Source organism: Aricia agestis, chromosome 17 (assembly GCF_905147365.1).
Source record: "Aricia agestis chromosome 17, ilAriAges1.1, whole genome shotgun sequence".
NCBI lineage: Eukaryota > Metazoa > Arthropoda > Insecta > Lepidoptera > Lycaenidae > Aricia > Aricia agestis.
In genome coordinates this window covers 1,519,054-1,537,381 of record NC_056422.1, presented here as the reverse complement: position 1 = coordinate 1,537,381, position 18,328 = coordinate 1,519,054, and the positions used below count along the sequence as shown (strand labels likewise).

The 18,328-nt window shown below is 36.7% G+C and overlaps 1 protein-coding gene across 1 annotated transcript; it reads left to right on the top strand.

The window, feature by feature from the left end:
• The first annotated feature begins 1,590 nt into the window (after positions 1-1,590).
• LOC121735310 (5-methylcytosine rRNA methyltransferase NSUN4) lies at positions 1,591-13,827 on the top strand. The gene is made up of 10 exons (XM_042126093.1): positions 1,591-1,741; positions 1,865-2,051; positions 6,214-6,457; positions 6,877-7,058; positions 7,813-7,941; positions 10,741-10,924; positions 11,417-11,537; positions 12,499-12,623; positions 13,011-13,148; positions 13,657-13,827. The coding sequence occupies exons 1-10, from the start codon at positions 1,655-1,657 to the stop codon at positions 13,802-13,804; spliced, it is 1,545 nt and encodes a 514-aa protein (XP_041982027.1). The 5' UTR covers positions 1,591-1,654; the 3' UTR covers positions 13,805-13,827.
• Positions 13,828-18,328: the final 4,501 nt, after the last annotated feature.

Sequence of the window (18,328 nt, the reverse complement as noted above, 5' to 3'; positions counted from 1 at the left end):
GATGTGTGGATGTATGGATGTATGGATGTTTGTTACTCTTTCACGCAAAAACTACTGAACGAATTTTAATGAAACTTTACAATAACATAGCTTATACATCAGAATAACACATAGGCTACAACATAAACCTATAAGTATATATTATGTCTATGGGCTACAATTTTAACCGACTTTCAAAATGGGGGAGGTGTTATGTTCGTTTTCTTATGTTCAACGATTACTCCGCCGTTTGTTAACCGATTTTCAAAATTTTTCTTTTGGTATATAGGGTAATATCCCAATTTGGTATTATATTCACAAAAGTGGTGATCTGATGAAGGATCCATAAGTAATCGAGGGAACTCCTCAAAATTTATAGGGAAACATGCGGTGACTTCGATTTCGTGAGAAGTATTCTAAGCATATGCTACCACTAAGTAAGATTTTGCACCGAGGTATACCTGGTATACCGTGGTTCGGAAGGTGCTGAGAGAACTCCTGATTCTTTATAGATACAAGTTTGGGAGTTTCGGCGTTGTTTTAAGAACGAAAAGCATTTGCTACTATGCAAATTACATTCATCATCAACATCATCATCATCATCACTACCATATTATACCATGTTATTGGTACTTTTCATAGTCTTTTAGACCGAGACTCGAGTTTGTCAAGCGATAATTAAAAAAATCTTTAAGTACCTACCTAATATTATAAACCTGAAGAGTAAGTATGTTTGCTTGAACGCGTTAATCTCAGGTACTACAGGTCTGATTTAAAAACTTATCTCAGTGTTAGATAGCTCATTTATCGAGTAAGGCTATATATTATCACGCTAAGACTAATACGACCGAAGAAACTCAGGAAAATGTGGGAAAAACGGGGAAATATTAGAAATTACGAACTACTGGAACAATTTTTATGGCAATATTTGGCACAGATATAGAGTAGACCAAGTGAAGGGAGTAGGGACTAGGGACATAATCTATTTTTTTATGGGAAAATATTGTACGGTTTCCGTAAAATTCCTAATTTACGCGGGCGAAGCCGCGCGGGACATCTAGTTATGCATATTTTGTAAAAACAAAAAGGATAGCTGGTTTTTTGGAAGAATGTGAAAGAGTGATGTTGTGTTTTTTATTATTTTCCTAAAATTGTGTTATCTGGGTTTTTAATGTGTAATATTGGTAGGATATTAACCATTAAATATTCGTTATCGTACACAAGTGTGGGAAAGTGATGTAATAACCAGAAACGTGCTCTTTTGTGTTCCCTCCAAAACTCCATCAAAAGTTTCAGTAAAGCGTCCTACCACTTTACTGAATCGACCGACTTGACTTCTTGACTGTATTGACTTTATACTTAGACTTTGACTAGTCTTTAGACCTGACTGACCTGACGATAATATAGAAAAAAATGTACAAAGAATATTGTTTTCCCGCCATATATACTCGACACTGGCCATGGTTATAGCCGAAGTGCCATTATATGAAGAAAAAAAAAAAGGATAGCTGTCGCCTGTCAATTTACGAGATGTCATTCTGGTTGTCAACTTGTCATAATATAACCTAAAAAATTGTTAGGTACCTATCTAAAAAAATATCAAAATTTTACAAATTAAAAAGTAAATACAGCTCATTGAAATAAAAAAATTGCAAATTTTACAGAATTGTAAATAATGTATAGTTTTCACAGTGTTTGCAGAAAGTTTGTGTTGAATTCATATCTTCTTAGTCAAACGAGACAAAAATCAAAGATACATTGGGTAATTAATTATATTTTTATTATTAATAGCTTTTCTCAGTTTACTTAGGAAGTACTTTCCAGTAAGTGATGCTCGGATATAAATTAGTGTGATACATGCATAAAGATGATAAAATTATTTCAGTCTAAGGCGAAGAAGAAAACATCAGCAAAATATAAAGCGATAGATCATTTTGATGAATTTTATGGTAATGTGTTTGGTAAACAATGGGAGTCGATGCGTGAGGCTCTATTTCGGCGTCAGAAATACGTGGCCTTAGTAAATAATTACGGGGATACAGAAGACACTGTTGAATATCTGGCAAACAGAGGTAACAATTTATACTGTTTCTTTTAATTTTTTTAAGAAATTAATTCCTGATTAACCCATCAAGCCCCATAAGCTCGCCGGTAAGTGAGACACAATAGAATAACAATAGATTTCCAAGAATCCACAATCAAAGGATTAATAACTTACCTGATGCATCTTATTGGAAAATATTATATTTGAATTATTCTATATAGTAATTTTTAGTTAAGTAATCATTTAATTTTTTATTTTAATTTACTGAGCTAAAATGTCATCATGATGAATATGTGGGCATTGAACCATCCAACCCATTAAGCCCCAAGTGCCCCCCTGTGGCCGCAACAACAATTCAATATCTATTGTGTCTGTGATTCCCACAATCAAAGCATTAAGTAGTCTAAATTATTGTGTTGTTTAAGCTACAAATTGTTAAAGTTATTTGAAAGTGAGGTCTTATTACACAATAATTACTTTTTCTAAACTATTACCTATTCTTTATAAGTCATTTTGTCAGTCAGTCATTGGAAGTTAGCTTGGTATTTCTGCATAAATAGTATTGTTTTATATTTAAACCTAGTGGAAGCTTTTTAGTATCTGAACATTATTGTTTTATTTTATACTTTGGTGTGTACACTTTAGATGTATTTTAGTGAACTCTTCTACACTGCCGGCGTGTGAACTTTAAAATTTTTGCATATTATAATTATTATATATTTCTGTGAATTAATATATAAGTAGTATTACTTTTATTATTTTATTACTTTTATACTTTTTACTATTATATTTATTACATTATTTACATAATTATTTTTATGTTACAATCAACTAATAATAATATATCACAATGTCACAATAATTCAGAAAGCGAGTCGTCGTCAGACGATAGTTTCTACAGTTTGCCCCCATCCTTAGATTCCCAGCTGAGCTCCACCTTTTCCACGTTTCCTAAAAATTTTAATGTTGTGCATATAAATGCACAAAGCATCCCTGCTCACTATCCGGATTTACTAAGTACTTTTTCTGACATATCAAACTTGCATGCTATTCTTGTGTCCGAAACCTTTTTAAAACCTTGCCTTTCTTCCTACTCCTATTGCCTACCAGGTTATCGTTTAATCCGCAATGACAGAACGGGCAAGGGTGGAGGTGGAGTAGCGATATATCTCAAAAACCATATTCCGTATAACATCGTCAGTGTATCACCATCGCAATACTCTGAATCAGCCGAACATTTATTTTTGGAGGTTCTTTTAGGACATACAAAGATACTACTGGGAGTATTATACAGCCCCAACATGCACATTGATTATTTTAGCTCTTTTGAGTCTACGCTGGAGTCACTGGTCCCGACTTTCGAACACACTTTAATTTTCGGTGATTTTAACACGTGCCTGCTCAAAGCGGACAGTCGTTCTAGAAGATTACTTACTATTATTGAAAGTACAAATCTTAATATCTTACCGTCAGCTGCAACACATCACGCACCTCACTGCCTGCCGTCACTCTTGGATTTAGGTATAGTGTCTTCTCTCGAACACGTTGCTTGCCACGGACAATTTTCTGCTGAAGCCTTTTCTTATCACGACCTTGTCTATTTGTCCTATAAAATCAAATGCCCTAAGCCTAAGCCACGAATCACACTTAGACGTAGTTTGAACGGTATTGATAGACAAAAATTTATGGCTGACCTACGCAGTGCAAACTGGGATGCGGTGCTAAGTGCTACAACAATAGATTCGATGATGGAGAATTTTAACAATACTATACTCCGCTTGTTCGACGTTCATGCTCCTCTTCGACCTGTTCGCCTTAAGCACCTCCCCGCTCCTTGGCTCACGAACGACATTAAAGACATGATGGCCAAACGAAATGCTGCGAAGGTGAAATACAGACATAATCCATCTGAAGAGAATTGTCGTAGGTATAAAGAATTACGTAATCGCTGCAATAGAATGTGTCGAGACGCTCAGCGTCTCTATATACATGAAACTGTTGCAAATGGAAATCCTACCAAAGTTTGGTCATTTTTGAAGACATTAGGTATTGGTAAATCCAGATCTGCCCCGCAAATTAAGGTCAACCTTGACTCACTAAATCACCACTTTACTACAGTCCCACCTTTTGCCAAAAACATTAAACAAGCCACACTGCATGCTTTAAGAAGCAATAATAAACCTAAAGATTCTTTGTTCTCATTTAAACCTGTTACTGAACGCGAAGTTAGAACATGCATGAACGGTATCACATCTAATGCAGAAGGTATCGATGGCATTAGCCGCCAAATGATTGAAATTGGCTCTGAGATACTTATTCCAGTACTCTGTCACATATTCAACTTTTCTCTTAGTACAGGTTCCTTTCCTAGTTGTTGGCGCACTGCAGTAGTTATACCTATCCCAAAAACTAATGATCCAACACATCCGTCCCATTTTAGGCCCATATCTATTCTTCCATACCTCTCCAAAATTCTGGAACGATTAGTCTCTAACCAGCTCAACTCGTTCATAAGAAAAATTAACTTACTAAGCAAATATCAGTCTGGGTTCTGTCCAGGACATAGCACTACGACCGCTTTAGTCAACGTCTCAGATGATATTCGTTTAGGAATGTCAGACCAACTTGTGACTGCGATGGTACTCCTAGATTTTAGCAACGCTTTTTGTACTGTTGACCCCGATATTTTGCTGGCTATGCTTAAAGATGTATTTGGCTCAGATAAGGAGATCGCGTGGTTTAGGAGCTACCTCGCCGGCAGACAGCAATGCGTCCGCGTAGATGGCAAAGACTCTGGGTTGTGTGATGTAGATGTCGGATTGCCACAAGGCGGAGTCCTCTCCCCCCTACTCTTTTCGATTTTTATAAATTTTATAACACCTCTGCTCTCATGTCAGTTCCATTTATACGCAGATGACCTTCAAATCTACTCCCAAGCTGAGGTTACTGAAATTGATGCCCTTATCCGCAAAATCAACGAAAATCTTACTACAATTTTTAATTGGAGCATATTTCATGGACTAACTATTAATCCAGTAAAATCTCAGGCCATAATCATTGGCAGCACTAAGCAACTAGATAAACTCAAACATCTTACAGTTCCTCAAATCGTTTTGAATAATGTACCCTTAAATATAACCAGTGTCGTCAAGAACCTTGGCGTCAGCTTTGATTCCTGTCTGTCTTGGGCTCCGCACATCTCTAAAATTTGCCGTAAGGTTTATGCTGCATCTGGGTCACTCAGAAGGTTAAAAAATTTCTTACCGATTACAACCAAAATCGAACTTGCCCAATCACTTCTCTTATCAATAATTGATTATGCAGACGTCTGCCTTATTGATCTCAGTGAGGAACTGATCAATCAACTCCAACGGATCCAAAATTTCTGCATAAGATTCATTTACGGGTTGCGCAAGTTTGATCATGTTACCGAATACAGACGAAAACTGAAGTGGTTACCCATCAAATTACGGCGCGAAGAGCACATTCTCACTCTCCTTTACAAAGTTCTGTATGACCCTCGTGCACCAATTTATCTTAAGGAACGCTTTAAATTTCTAGGTGCTAGTCATAATTTTTGCCTACGCTCTGATAGGGATAATATTTTGGAAACACCTCTTGCTCGATCTGGTTACTATTATAATTCCTTTACCGTTAAGGCCACAACTCTTTGGAACTCACTACCATCTGACATACGACACTCTGACACGATTGGTATATTTAAATCTAAATTGCACAAATATCTTTTAGAAAAAGTATAGATTGTAACTTCTTTATTTAATATTCGTATTAATATTTTATGTATGTATCTAAGTATTTATTATAGTGAGTATATATCTATATAGTATTAATAATTATATATTTAATAATATACGTATATACTTAAATTTTTCGTCCCTATTTCTGAAACAAATAACTATACTTCCGCTTACATTAAAGTTCTCCAGTTAACACAAAGGTTGTCTGGAAGAAATCGCTTTTAGCGATAAGACCGCCTTTGCCCACATATTTAAATAACTGTTTTAATTTAAGCTTGTGTTTTGTGTAATTTTTTGTATTTGTGAGCAATAAAGTGTTTTATTATTATTATTATTATTATTATTAAAGTATGAAATTCACTTAAGTCGTACACATAAATATATCTAATTTTTATGTAAAATGAATATAATAATTAATATTTCTCATTCTAGGTGCACATTGTCTAAAGAATTTAATGACAATACAAGCAAGTTTTCACAATGAATATTCACCAAAAGACACACCCAGTCCGAGTCAGAACACAAATACCAATATGGATGACTACATCGCAAGGCTGCAAAGTGAAGAAATATCTAGTTTGTACCCCCAGGGTATTGAAGTACCTGAGAGATTAGAAATAAGTAATACAGTATCACTCAAAACAGATACAAGTGATGAGGGAGCAGAAAAGAATGTGTATGTTTTTTTAAATCTTAGATTTTAGTATTACTTTTTGTTTTTTTGCAGCAATAATTTTATAAAACCTTTTGCCACACATTTTTGTAATATTTTCACAGTACATAACATTAAAGAAAAAAAACTAGATCAAAATCCGTCCACCCATTTGGATGCTACAATGCCACAGACAGACAGACAGAGATATCAAACTTATAAAACCCCTCTTTTTTGTTGGGGGTTAAAAATGGTATTATAATACTGTTTTGACTTGGTTTTTTGAACATCCAGAGATCTCTTATACTACTTTAAAATTATTTTGTTTTTCTTAAGAATTTACTTTAATAGGTATAAAATTTGCAATCTACAAAATTGTAAATAGGAAGTCATAGGATAACTTTAATTTTTACATTTATCTTTATTTATCTTACTTATTACAGATCAAAGTCAGTATCACTAAATGATGCATTACAAGAAGCTAGTATTGATGAAACGAGAATTATAACCCCACAAATGGGTGTGTCCTCCGAATCTCTTTATCAATACATACCGGCCACCAAGTTAAAGGGGATGGAGGACTGGATACCGGAGTCGCAGCATATATCCTTCTTTACAAATAGTAGTAAGTAACTTATATCTTTAAACAAGCAATTCTTGTATATATATATATATATATATATATATATATATATATATATATATATATATATTTATAATTGGAATCTCGGAATCGGCTCCACCGATTTTCATGAAATTTAGTATATAGGGGGTTTCGGGGGCGATAAATATATATAGATAGGAATCATTTTTAGAAATGTCTTTTTATTCGTGTTTTATCGCTAATCGCTAAACTGAAAAATATGGCTCTTCCTGACATCTATTGGCGAATTATAATACTATTTTGTGAGCAACTAATTGCTTTAACGACACAACAACAGCTAAAGCTATTCCAGCAGATGGCGTTGTTAAGTAACACGAAGTCAATGAGTGTTTGCTATACCGAGCAAAGCTCGGTCATCCAGGTACTGATATATAAAAGACAAGATGACAACCACAACTCCCTTGCGCCAAAATTGTTTTTTCGCGTTGGAACCGTACATTTTTCCGGGATAAAAAGTAAAAAGTCCTTTCCCGTAACTTCAAGTATCTCCATACCAAATTTCGTCACAATCGATTCAGCGGTTTTAACGTGAAGAGGTATAGGACAGACAGACAGACACACTTTCGCATTTATTATTTATTATATTAGTATGGAATTTATTAAATTGTAGTTTCATAACTGACACATCTTCTATTAAAATCAAATTTCGAAAAGCTTAAATAGGGCATCAAACTTTGTTGAATTTGTAACACTCAACTTTGGCGAAATCTTTCAGGCAATACAGATTTTCCACTAGTCATAGAACCGGAAATGGACTTTCAGTTTCCTGAGCACTTGAAGGTAATGACGTTCGAGATGGGCAGCGACAGCACCAAGTTTCCAGAACCAAAGAGAGGGAAAATAGGTAATTAGACTCTTAATAATATCTTATTACTATTATTATCTCATTACACGCAACTTTAAGATCGTAGTTCGTACTGCGAAACTGGACGGCGCAAAGCGGACATGTGTTCAATTTTGTAAATAGCAATAATTAAACTCAATCCCCCTTAGGGGGGTATTACATTATCATTTATATTGGATCATTTCTATGATCATATATAGGATCCAATATATATGATCATTTGATCATATCTGCATATTACATTATCATATTTCATTGATCCTATTTTACGTCATATGTGGTTTCAATAGCCAATGGAGAGCGCTAACGCTGACAGGTATTGACGTCAGGGTTACTAGATCTCAGAGAATTCGATTTGTCAAAAGACATCGTCATTTTTAATATGGCTTGTTTTTTGTTATTTCAGCAAGATTATCCAAGTATATAATTAGAAAAATAATTACATTACATTATTTGAAACATATTAACGAACAAGAAATTAAAAACTCTTTTTTATATTAAATAACTGGCAACACCTATTTCTATGACCGTATTGGATCCAATCTCTCAGCAAAGTCAAAAATCTATGATCAAGGAAGAAATGAATCATATGTCTATATTACATTATCCAATATCATTGACTCAATGATCTCGGATCCAATATATATGATAATCTAATATCCCCCTTACTAATAAACGTTGTATAAGCTTTGAATAGTTAAACAGTGTTTTGTTCCTGTCACACAAGTGACATTTTTAACTGGATTGAAGAAGAATGGGGAATGTGTTTTTGAATTGCAGCACTCTAGTGCATTTACGCTCAACTTTAATTTGTGGGATAAGCTTGGCCGCCATAAAGGAAGATCTTCCGACCGAGCGAGGTGTTATGCTCGGTCAGGCCGGAGCCCACGTGATACATTTCAGCTGTCGTATATATACCGACGCGCTCAGAAAACTTCGATAGTGCCATGCAGGAATGTTAGGTGAATTGTGGGTACCGCCACAAATTAATGTTTAAACTACAGCACTTTGCAAAATCAAGCATCCTCAAATAAATTAATTGCGTTCCAATTAGGCATTACCTACTACACTTCTGCATTGTGTACCACTATACAAGTCAAATTATGTTCTGCAACTAAGAAACACACATTTGTACGTGTCACTGTGTTGTTTACGCGGCCTTTACGTACCCTAATAATCATAGCTGGGCATTAACTCGTTAATCCGTTAATCGTTAATTAACGAAGTTAACATTTTGATTAACGGATTGACTTTTAAGTTAACTTTTAAAAATATTAACGGACTCGTTAACTTCCGTTAATATGCAGAAGTCCGTTAATCGTTAATCCAATGCCTGCTATTTACCGCACGGCAGCGCGGCGCGGCGTGAAAACAGGTTCAGACAGTTAGTATGAAACGACAAGTGCCGGGCGGGCGGGCAGCGCGGCGCCGCGGCATGGCAGCAGCGAAACAAAAACAATTATACTAGATACATTTTCAGGCGCATGCGAGTGAGAAGAGATTTGTTTCGTTTTATCTTTTTTTTACTCAGCGCCGGTGCTTATAGAAAGAGTGATTTTTTTATTGTTATTATGAATCATTTGCATGTTGATAAAGAAGAGTGCAGTACAATTTAGTTAAGTACTACGAATAATAAAAACTATTATTCGAAGTTTCGGTAGAATACAATAATTATAGAAGTATTTTGTTCTGCCCCTAACATGTTAACTTCCAAAACCTTAAGAGGAGTCCACACCGCCGTTTTTCCATACAAACGCTGTCCCCTGTTTCCTCCCTGGATAATGCCGGTAGAGTTATGATTTTTTTCCTGAATATCTATGGCCACTATTAGCATGTCCCTATGTTTTCTTTTTTTTTTTCATAATTTTATTATTAAAAAAGATAACGTCCAAAAACCTAAAAAAATGGCAAGATTTTCCTCTGTGTTCAAACACCCAGAAAACAAAACTGACTAAAATAAAAAAATAAAACATAGGAACACAGCCCAAGCCTTGCTTTAATTCTTAATGAAAAAAGTACTTAAATCGGTTAAGTTTTGGAGAAGGAATCAGCGGACAACGGATCGAAGATTTTCTGTTCTTTTATTAGTACTTTTGTCGTGTTGTCTCTATTGCGCTCTGCGGTGGGAGACTTGAAATTGGTGAGACAGCAATACATTTTACAAATACCTATTTTCAATTTATCTCGCCCCTGGTGTATCCTCTTAAACCAACAGGTTTTGTATGTACACTAACGCAATGATTTAAGTTATACCAAGGTCATATTACACATATTAACGGATTAACGGTTAACGTTAACTTGCGTTAATTCGTCCGAAATGTAACGATTTAACGTTTAACTAAGCTAACATTTTTTTAACGGATTAACGATTAACGAAGTTAACTATTTGATTAACGCCTCCGTGGTCTAGTGGTTAGAGCGTCGCTCTCGACTCTGGAGGTCGTGGGTTCGAATCCCGCGTTGGAAACATGTTATTTCCAAGTTTGGTTAGGACAATGCAGGCTGATCACCTGATTGTCTGACAAGTAAGATGATCCATGCGTCGGATGGGCATGTAAAAAGTCGGTCCTGCGCCTGATTTCTCGCCGGTCGTGTCGGTCTTCCGTCCCACTGGGTTTTGAGAGTAAAAGGAATAGAGAGTGCTCTTGTGTACTGCGCACACACTTGGGCACTATAAAAATTACTCCTGCGTACCTGGTCTGGTTTCAATGAAACCGGCCACCGTCACCGAAACCGGTGTGGGGAGTATTATTATTATTAGATTAACGGTGCCCAGATATGCTAATAATGGTGTTGCAGGCATGTTCAACTACTACCCGCTAGACCTGGGCTCAGTGCTAGCAGTGCTGGCGCTGAACCTGCGCGGCGGGGAGCGGGTTCTGGACGTCTGTGCTGCGCCCGGCGGCAAGACCCTCACCGCGCTGCAGACTATGCTGCCCGACCTGCTTGTGGCCAATGACAGCTCCATATCGCGGTGTAACAGGTGGGCGAAAAACAGGCAACTGACAGAGACCTTTGGAGTCCAAAAAACTCTAGACTCCAAAACTGATATCTACCTAGAGATGTTTGGAGTCCAATCGAGTTACTGGTTTGGAGTCCAAAACTGGGACAATTAGATCTTTAGGTATTATCGTTTCTGAGATTTCGTGACTAATCATGAGTAGTATTTGGCTTTTATACATACAGAGTGTAACAAAACAAAGTGATAAACTTTACGAGGTGTGTTTTAGTGTGAGTCACTTGTATAGGTAAAAGTAGTTAAGACTTATTTGTATTTACGAGAAATACCCCAACGTCATGAATTTGTTGAAGTTACTCTTTTAACGTTGCTACTTTTACAGTGAACTCCATATACATATTAAAGTGTTATAAATCTGTTTGTTACATCATGTATGTTACCTCTTTTATGTCATAATATACTTACAAGATTATCTTAATTTTAAATTCCATGAGCTATAAATGTCAATACTTTCAGGATGGAGCGCATATTCCGCGACTACCTGATAGACTACGACACCAGTAACTCGTGGCGCGAGCGCCTCCTCGTCTCGCGGAAGGACGGCCGTATGATTGTTGACGATGCTGGGTTCGACGCGGTAAGTCAAAATGAGAGGAACGGGTTTTTAACTGCTGCCATATACTTAATTGCTGTTTGATACGAGAATTGTCCAGGCGCGGTCGAAGAGGGTGGGAGATGACCCCCCCCAATCTAACAATCTAAGGTCAAATTGAAAAATCTCAAAATCCTGCCTAGTAATTAATGGAAATTTCTATCCCCTAACCGCCACTGCGTCCGACCTTAGAGAGCTGTCTGCCCAGAAACGTCCGAGGGTTCAGATAAAAAAATATTAGTGTAGTGACTAGTGAGTGACCCCCCCCCCCCCCCCCCCAAATTTCAGGCTGCGACCGCGCCTGGAATTGTCACGAAAGATCTTAAATTGCTACATATTTAAATACCTACATTGATTTACCTAATAGATAACAATAACAAGTAGTAATCACTGGATTACTAGTAGGTACTTATTTAAAACACGAGTCCCATTCGGGTTTACCCCTCGATAGACAAGGAAATATCGAAAACCCTTACTAGAACAAATAACCTTAGGTTGCATAATATAATCATAAGGAAGACCACAGACATAGATCAAGATAGATACCGCATGTCGCTCCATTTGTATGAAAACGAGCGTGTCACTTTTTTCCTACCACTGTGACGCACCGATGATAAGAAACGTGTCCATTATCAATGCCAATGTTTCTATTTGAATTTCTACAGCTCAATACGGCACTTTTAGGCATTTAGGCATTTTTAAAATTCCGATTGACGTCCGATTCCGATAGCAGACTAAAGAATAGACTTTCGAAAGACGAGCATTGCTCGTCGTTTGGGAACGCGATATGGCACGCAAAGTACATACATATGTGGTATCTATCTTGATCTATGTCTATGAGGAAGACTGTTTGTCTCCTCAAAAGCTATGTCTAATTACACAACAAACAGATGTAATATAATATGTGTTTTTTGTCTTGGTCCAGTAACAAGTGAATGCGTTGCAGGTGTTAGTAGACGCGCCGTGCACGACGGACAGACACTCTGTGCTGGAGGACGAGAACAACATCTTCCGGGCGGACCGCGTGCGCGAGCGGCTGCGCATACCGGAGTTGCAGGCGCAGCTCATCGCGTGAGTAGTTCGAATCCGGCTGGAAGGACCATCCATACTTAGATAAGTAGGGAAACTAAAATGCTGCTGGCTGCTGCTATTTGTTTACTACAAAAATAAGTAAGTGTATACTTTACGTCAACGATATTCAAGTTTTTTGGTGGTAGAACCCTTTTGGAAAGCAAAATTTTTGATGTATCCTCAAAATAAATCTTTTTGTAAAGAGAATTTATGCTGGCGTGCCATGACGTTTCTAAAAACGATTCATGTACCGCTCGCGGAGTCCTACAAAGTCAAAGCGGAGCATACTTTGAGTATGGCTGCTTTAAGTTTTAGTGGGTAGACCCCGTGCTTGGTGATAGTCCTATATTTCCACATGTAAAAGAATGACATAATATTATGTTGCAGGAGCGCGCTACAGCTGGTGCGAGTGGGCGGGGCCCTAGTCTACAGTACGTGCGCGCTAAGCCCCGCCCAGAACGACGGCGCGCTGCACGCCGCCCTCGCCGCCGCCTTCCGCGACCACGGCGTAGTTGCCACCGTCAAGTGAGCATCTTACTCCTGAGTTCCGACGCACTTTAGGCCGGCAACGCACCTGTAGATCTTCTGATTTTGCGAGTGTCCATGGGCGACGGTAGTTGCTTTCCATCAGGTGACCCGTTTGGTCGTTTGCCCCCTTATTTTATTTTAAAAAAACTCAAATCAAATAATAATATTATTTTATTTGAGTTTTTTTTATTATGTTGTTGGCCTGCCATATAATATATGACTAGGGCCCGGAATCCGGATTTATATACATCGACATAAGAAGCTATATGGAATTATGGACACGAAATGACCACGAAATACGCCTGTCTTTAAAATTTGTAAACTAAAAATGGCGGATTTTACTATAGATGTCACTGAATAATAAAAAATGTCGATATATCGATGGTATTTACATATAAATCCGGGCCCTATATATGACCTAATACTTGGAAAATATGTTAACTGTTACCAGTCTAAAATTCTACTTTCTGCTTTCTAGTGGGGCTTAAAATAAGTTTCGTTGTAGGGACCTGTCAGCACCATTCAGTAGTTTGTCGAGCGCGCTGGTCCTGGGTTCGGGTGCGGCGAAGCCCAAATATGGCCAACTGGTGATCCCTGACATTGCTGCCAACTACGGACCGACTTACATCGCTCGGATCGTGCGGGTCAAATAGAAAATAAATGGTTAAGTAAATAAATACTCTAATTTATTTTGTACTTTTCGGCCAGTGTTTCTCAAACCGGGGTAAGTGAACCCCTTATCCCGGCCCCTTGAACTTTGAAGGGGTCATTTTATGTCAAGGTGTTCGCTTTTGCCCCTAGTAGAATCTCATTTCACTCTTATTCTTTTTTACGTTATTATACAAGTGACTAGATATTAAAGAAGCTCACTTACGTAAGTTACGAGAGGAGTATAATATTTATGATTCACCACATAATGTGTAATGTAGGTATGTGTCTTTTTTTAACTTGCTATGGTTCAAAACACGAGACTAGACACAATACTTTATATGCAACCATAAAACTACATACTATATAATAATGTGGTTAGTCGCCTACGGGCTACGAGTACTCGCGCCGGTCTTAACTCTTATCAATAGCATTTATCAATGTTATTTAGGGTCAATATTTAGCTTAAAATTAAACAAATACGTAGATATTTTATTGTTTATTTAGACATAACAACTACATACTTCATTTTTATTATTAGTACAATAACTTACTAATAAGTATTGTGACTAAGTATTTAATTTAATTTAATCAAAAAAATCAAAATCAAAAATATTTCCAAATAGGTTAACAAAGTTAACTCTTGTAGAACGTCGTGTCTACATGAGGCCTACCACCGGTTCGGGAACTACCCCGCCGAGAAGAACCGGCGTAAGAAACTCGCACGGGGCCACCTTTTACCAAATAATCTATAATAATCTATTTAAAATACCGGTCTATTTCAAAAAAGCTTACTAAGAGGATATAGGCTAACAGGCAAATAGTTATCAAAATGTAACAATAGAAACTGTAAAATACCATTTCGTCATGTTTAACCACAAATAACAATAAATATTTTCCTTGTACTAGGTACATTCCATAAAGCGGAATAGAGAAACAAAGGCCTGAGCAAGAGAAATGTCACTATCTGCATGGTAAAAATCTGCGTGGTAAAAAGAGACGTATGACAGCAGCACTCTTTTTTTGACGTCCAGTCGGCACGTGCCGTCAATTGTCAACGTGGACAATTTAATCTCATAGAAATCACGTTCAATGATGCTTGTGTGAGTGTATACGTACACATATTTTTACTCACAGATGAAACCAATTTCGGTTTAGTTTGACAGCTCGAGAGTGTTGCTCTATTCCGCTAGGTAGGTATCCTAACTTTATGGTATATTCATAAATTCTATATTTGCCAAATTGTGCCAGAAGTAGGGCTATGTTTTTTTTTCTATTGTCAATTTCCAAAATGGAACCAACGGCTGGTCGTCTTGAGATGTGTTATTGCTAGACTTAACGAATCACAAAGCAATTACTTTTATTTCTTACTTTCGCTTATGTTTAATGCAATATCTGCCAATACGTATGTGCTGAAACGGGCAACTATTAGATCCTATTGCAAATTTATTTGCCAATTTTTTGCTTTCTCTCGTGTATGCTCGTAGTCCTTCTCTGATTAACCTCAAATCGTCTTCATTTATTATCGTGTTTGAGTCCACGACTATTAATTCTTCTTCACAGTTCACTTGAGCTAACACCAGCATAAAAGTCAGGAAAAATAGGGCTCTCATTCTTGATATGATTCTAACCGACTTCCCAAAAAGAAGGCGGTACGATTTTCTGGTTTTATGAAATTATGTGCACTACAATTTCTATAAAGTTCACTTTCTTGGGTAGGTATGAGTTATGACTAACTTCAACAATAACAAACTTACTAACACAGAACTATCTTATAGTAGAGCTTATTTGTGACTGAGACACTCGACAATGTTAAGGGGCATATTATATTTTTTGTATTTGATAACTTACATGAGTCATACTTAATATTATGCTATAATGCAATATACCATTAACATTTTACTCATTAATTAGGTACTCTGTGATGTAAAAACATGAACCGTTACTAGTTTTATAATTTGCCAAAACACGATTTTAATGTGTCGATATTATATTCGTGTTTCACGATTAAATGCGACGACAAATTTTAATGTTATTCTTATTTTATACTTAGTTCTTTTGCACTAAGTATAAGAGTAGTAAATAAAAAATCGTTTATATTAGGTACTTAAATTGGCTCTTATTGTAAATATTTTAAACTTATGAGCACCGACTTAAAAATTTACGTACCTATGAAAATAGAATAAAATTTATGAAAATTCAATTAAGGAAGGGGTCAAAAATATATCTGGATATGTACAACAATACAGAAGTCGTATGATGATTGAAAAACACTGGTTAATGCAAAGAAACCGGACGGTAACTATGCTGAGTTTAATAAAAATACTTAAATTATTATTATTTAATGATTATTTTTGTTGTTAGTATTCTAATACAAAATGCGGCTTTGTGTTGACTTGCGGTTCTGTCGGATATTAGGTATACCATTGTTCCAACAATCCATTTCATTTTAAAATTTTCCTTGTATGATCGATTTTTTCTTTCTTGAGTTACAGGATATAAAGTGACTACTTATATTTCTTCGCAGCGCAGCGTTGGAATAGATTTGCTGTTCCGTGACAGAATAACATGTTTAGCGTTATTTTTAGTATTTTGCGTGTTTTTTTTTTACATTTGAACAAAAATAGGTAGACAGGCGGAATCCTTGCCAATAAGTCCGTACTCTAAGCAGGCGTCGGGGCTAGGTGCTGGCACTTCTCTTACAACTCGATCAAGTCGCGGCTGAACAAGTGTTCTACTTGCCACATTACCGACACTCAACAATAAAAAAACAAAAGCATAAACAAAATATGCAGACTTCATCGTGGTTATAAAAATTAAAATGTGTTTAGGACTTTAGGTGATTATATAGAAATGTGCATTCGTCATACAGATTTTGTAAATTCGTAACAAATCAATTTTAATGTGAATAATAATTTTGCTTAGTGTAAAATTCGCAAATATTGTTTTCTAAGCCGAAGTAAAAGTGTAGCTCAATGGTTGAGTGTGTGGCAGCTCAAGCCGGAGTCACGGGTTCGAATCCCGCCGACGGAACAAAAAGTTTTCAATGTTCCCAGGTAGGTACTTAGCACGGAGCCGAGCCAGACTGATGTGGTGTAAAACGTCCATAAGATATTAAGTACCTATATTATTATTATTTGGTGAAGAAGAAGTAGTTAATTTTAATATAATATTTTGAAATAAAAAAAATTTATCAAAACGGCCTCTGTTAAAAATGGGGGATTTCTTGTAGGTATCGCGAATCAAAGGGGGTTACACATAAAAATAGGAAAGAGGAGCATGAGTAGATAACTATATGTATGTATATAAGTACTTAGTACATAATAATATTATTATATATTCGATTTCAATCTCAGGGCAATGACATAATATTTTTATTCCTTATCAATCCTAGTCCGTTCTTATAGGGGAAAGAATAAGAATATCAGAATTTCCGTAACGATAACTCCTAAATTGGAATTACCAATAGGAAATCAGCGCAACGTTAGTGCTGAAAAAGGATGTCACCAATCTTAAACTGTAGGTACGTCAGTATATATTAAGTCTATGGTATGTACAGTTCGACAAGGCTTTTTATGAACGTGGCGAGAAAAGGAACTAACGCTGCCATCATACAAAAACGTCATTTTACTTGACATGTGCCGCTAACAAAGTCCAAAAGTTCCTGCACGTTCTCTTATGCCCGGGCCGCACCTGCGCGGCATAGTGTTTCTTGCAACGATACCATGTTAGTATTAGCTCCGTGAACGATACCATTGGACGATCTGCGTTTTTATCGTCCAATGGTGTCGTCTCATAGCAGGAAGCTTCGTACGATAGATGCAAAGCACAAGTCCGATATATGCTGTCGCCTACAGTTTCGACACATTCCCTATAGCAGTGGTTCCCAACCTGGGGGTAATTACCCCCGCGGGCGTAATATAATAGCTATTCGAAAGGAGTAACAGAGGTGGTACCTAAAATAGATGAATTGGCAGAAAAAAATTATAAACTCTGTACATTTTGGAGAAAAACAGCTACAGAATACCCTATCATTGCAGGCAGAGATCTGAAAATGTTGGTACCGTTAGCTACCACTTGTAAATGCGAGAGCGGCCTCTCAACTCTGGTAACATTTATTGTTTTTAAAGCTCTAAAAAGGTTGCGAAACACTGCCCTATAGGATTGTTGCCAAATAAATAGTAACGAACCTTTTGCCACCTCTGAAACATCGATCATCTTCGTCAAAGAAAAAAAAATAAAAAACCGGCCAAGTGCGTGTCGGGCCACGCGCAACATAGGGTTCCGTAGTACCGCTAGTTTTTTTTTAATTTTGTATGGTCAATGAATATACATTTATAACGTGTGCTACACTAGGTACTAACAACATTATCTCAGTTACTTTCAAAGGAATTTGAACGAAAAGTTCCTTTATAATTCGCCGAATACATTTTTTTAGTTGATCGACTATTACTCAATAACTTATGAAGTCTTCTTAGCCGTGATATTTTTCCTTTTAAATTCAGCATATTTCCTACTCCCTTGAATTT

Coding starts and splice junctions, on each gene's coding strand:
- LOC121735310 (XM_042126093.1), top strand. CDS start 1,655: ATGTATAGTTTTCACAGTGTTTGCAGAAAGTTTGTGTTGAATTCATAT. Junction 1,742..1,864: donor AAAAATCAAAGATACATTGG/GTAATTAATTAT, acceptor AAATTATTTCAG/TCTAAGGCGAAGAAGAAAAC. Junction 7,059..7,812: donor ATCCTTCTTTACAAATAGTA/GTAAGTAACTTA, acceptor GAAATCTTTCAG/GCAATACAGATTTTCCACTA.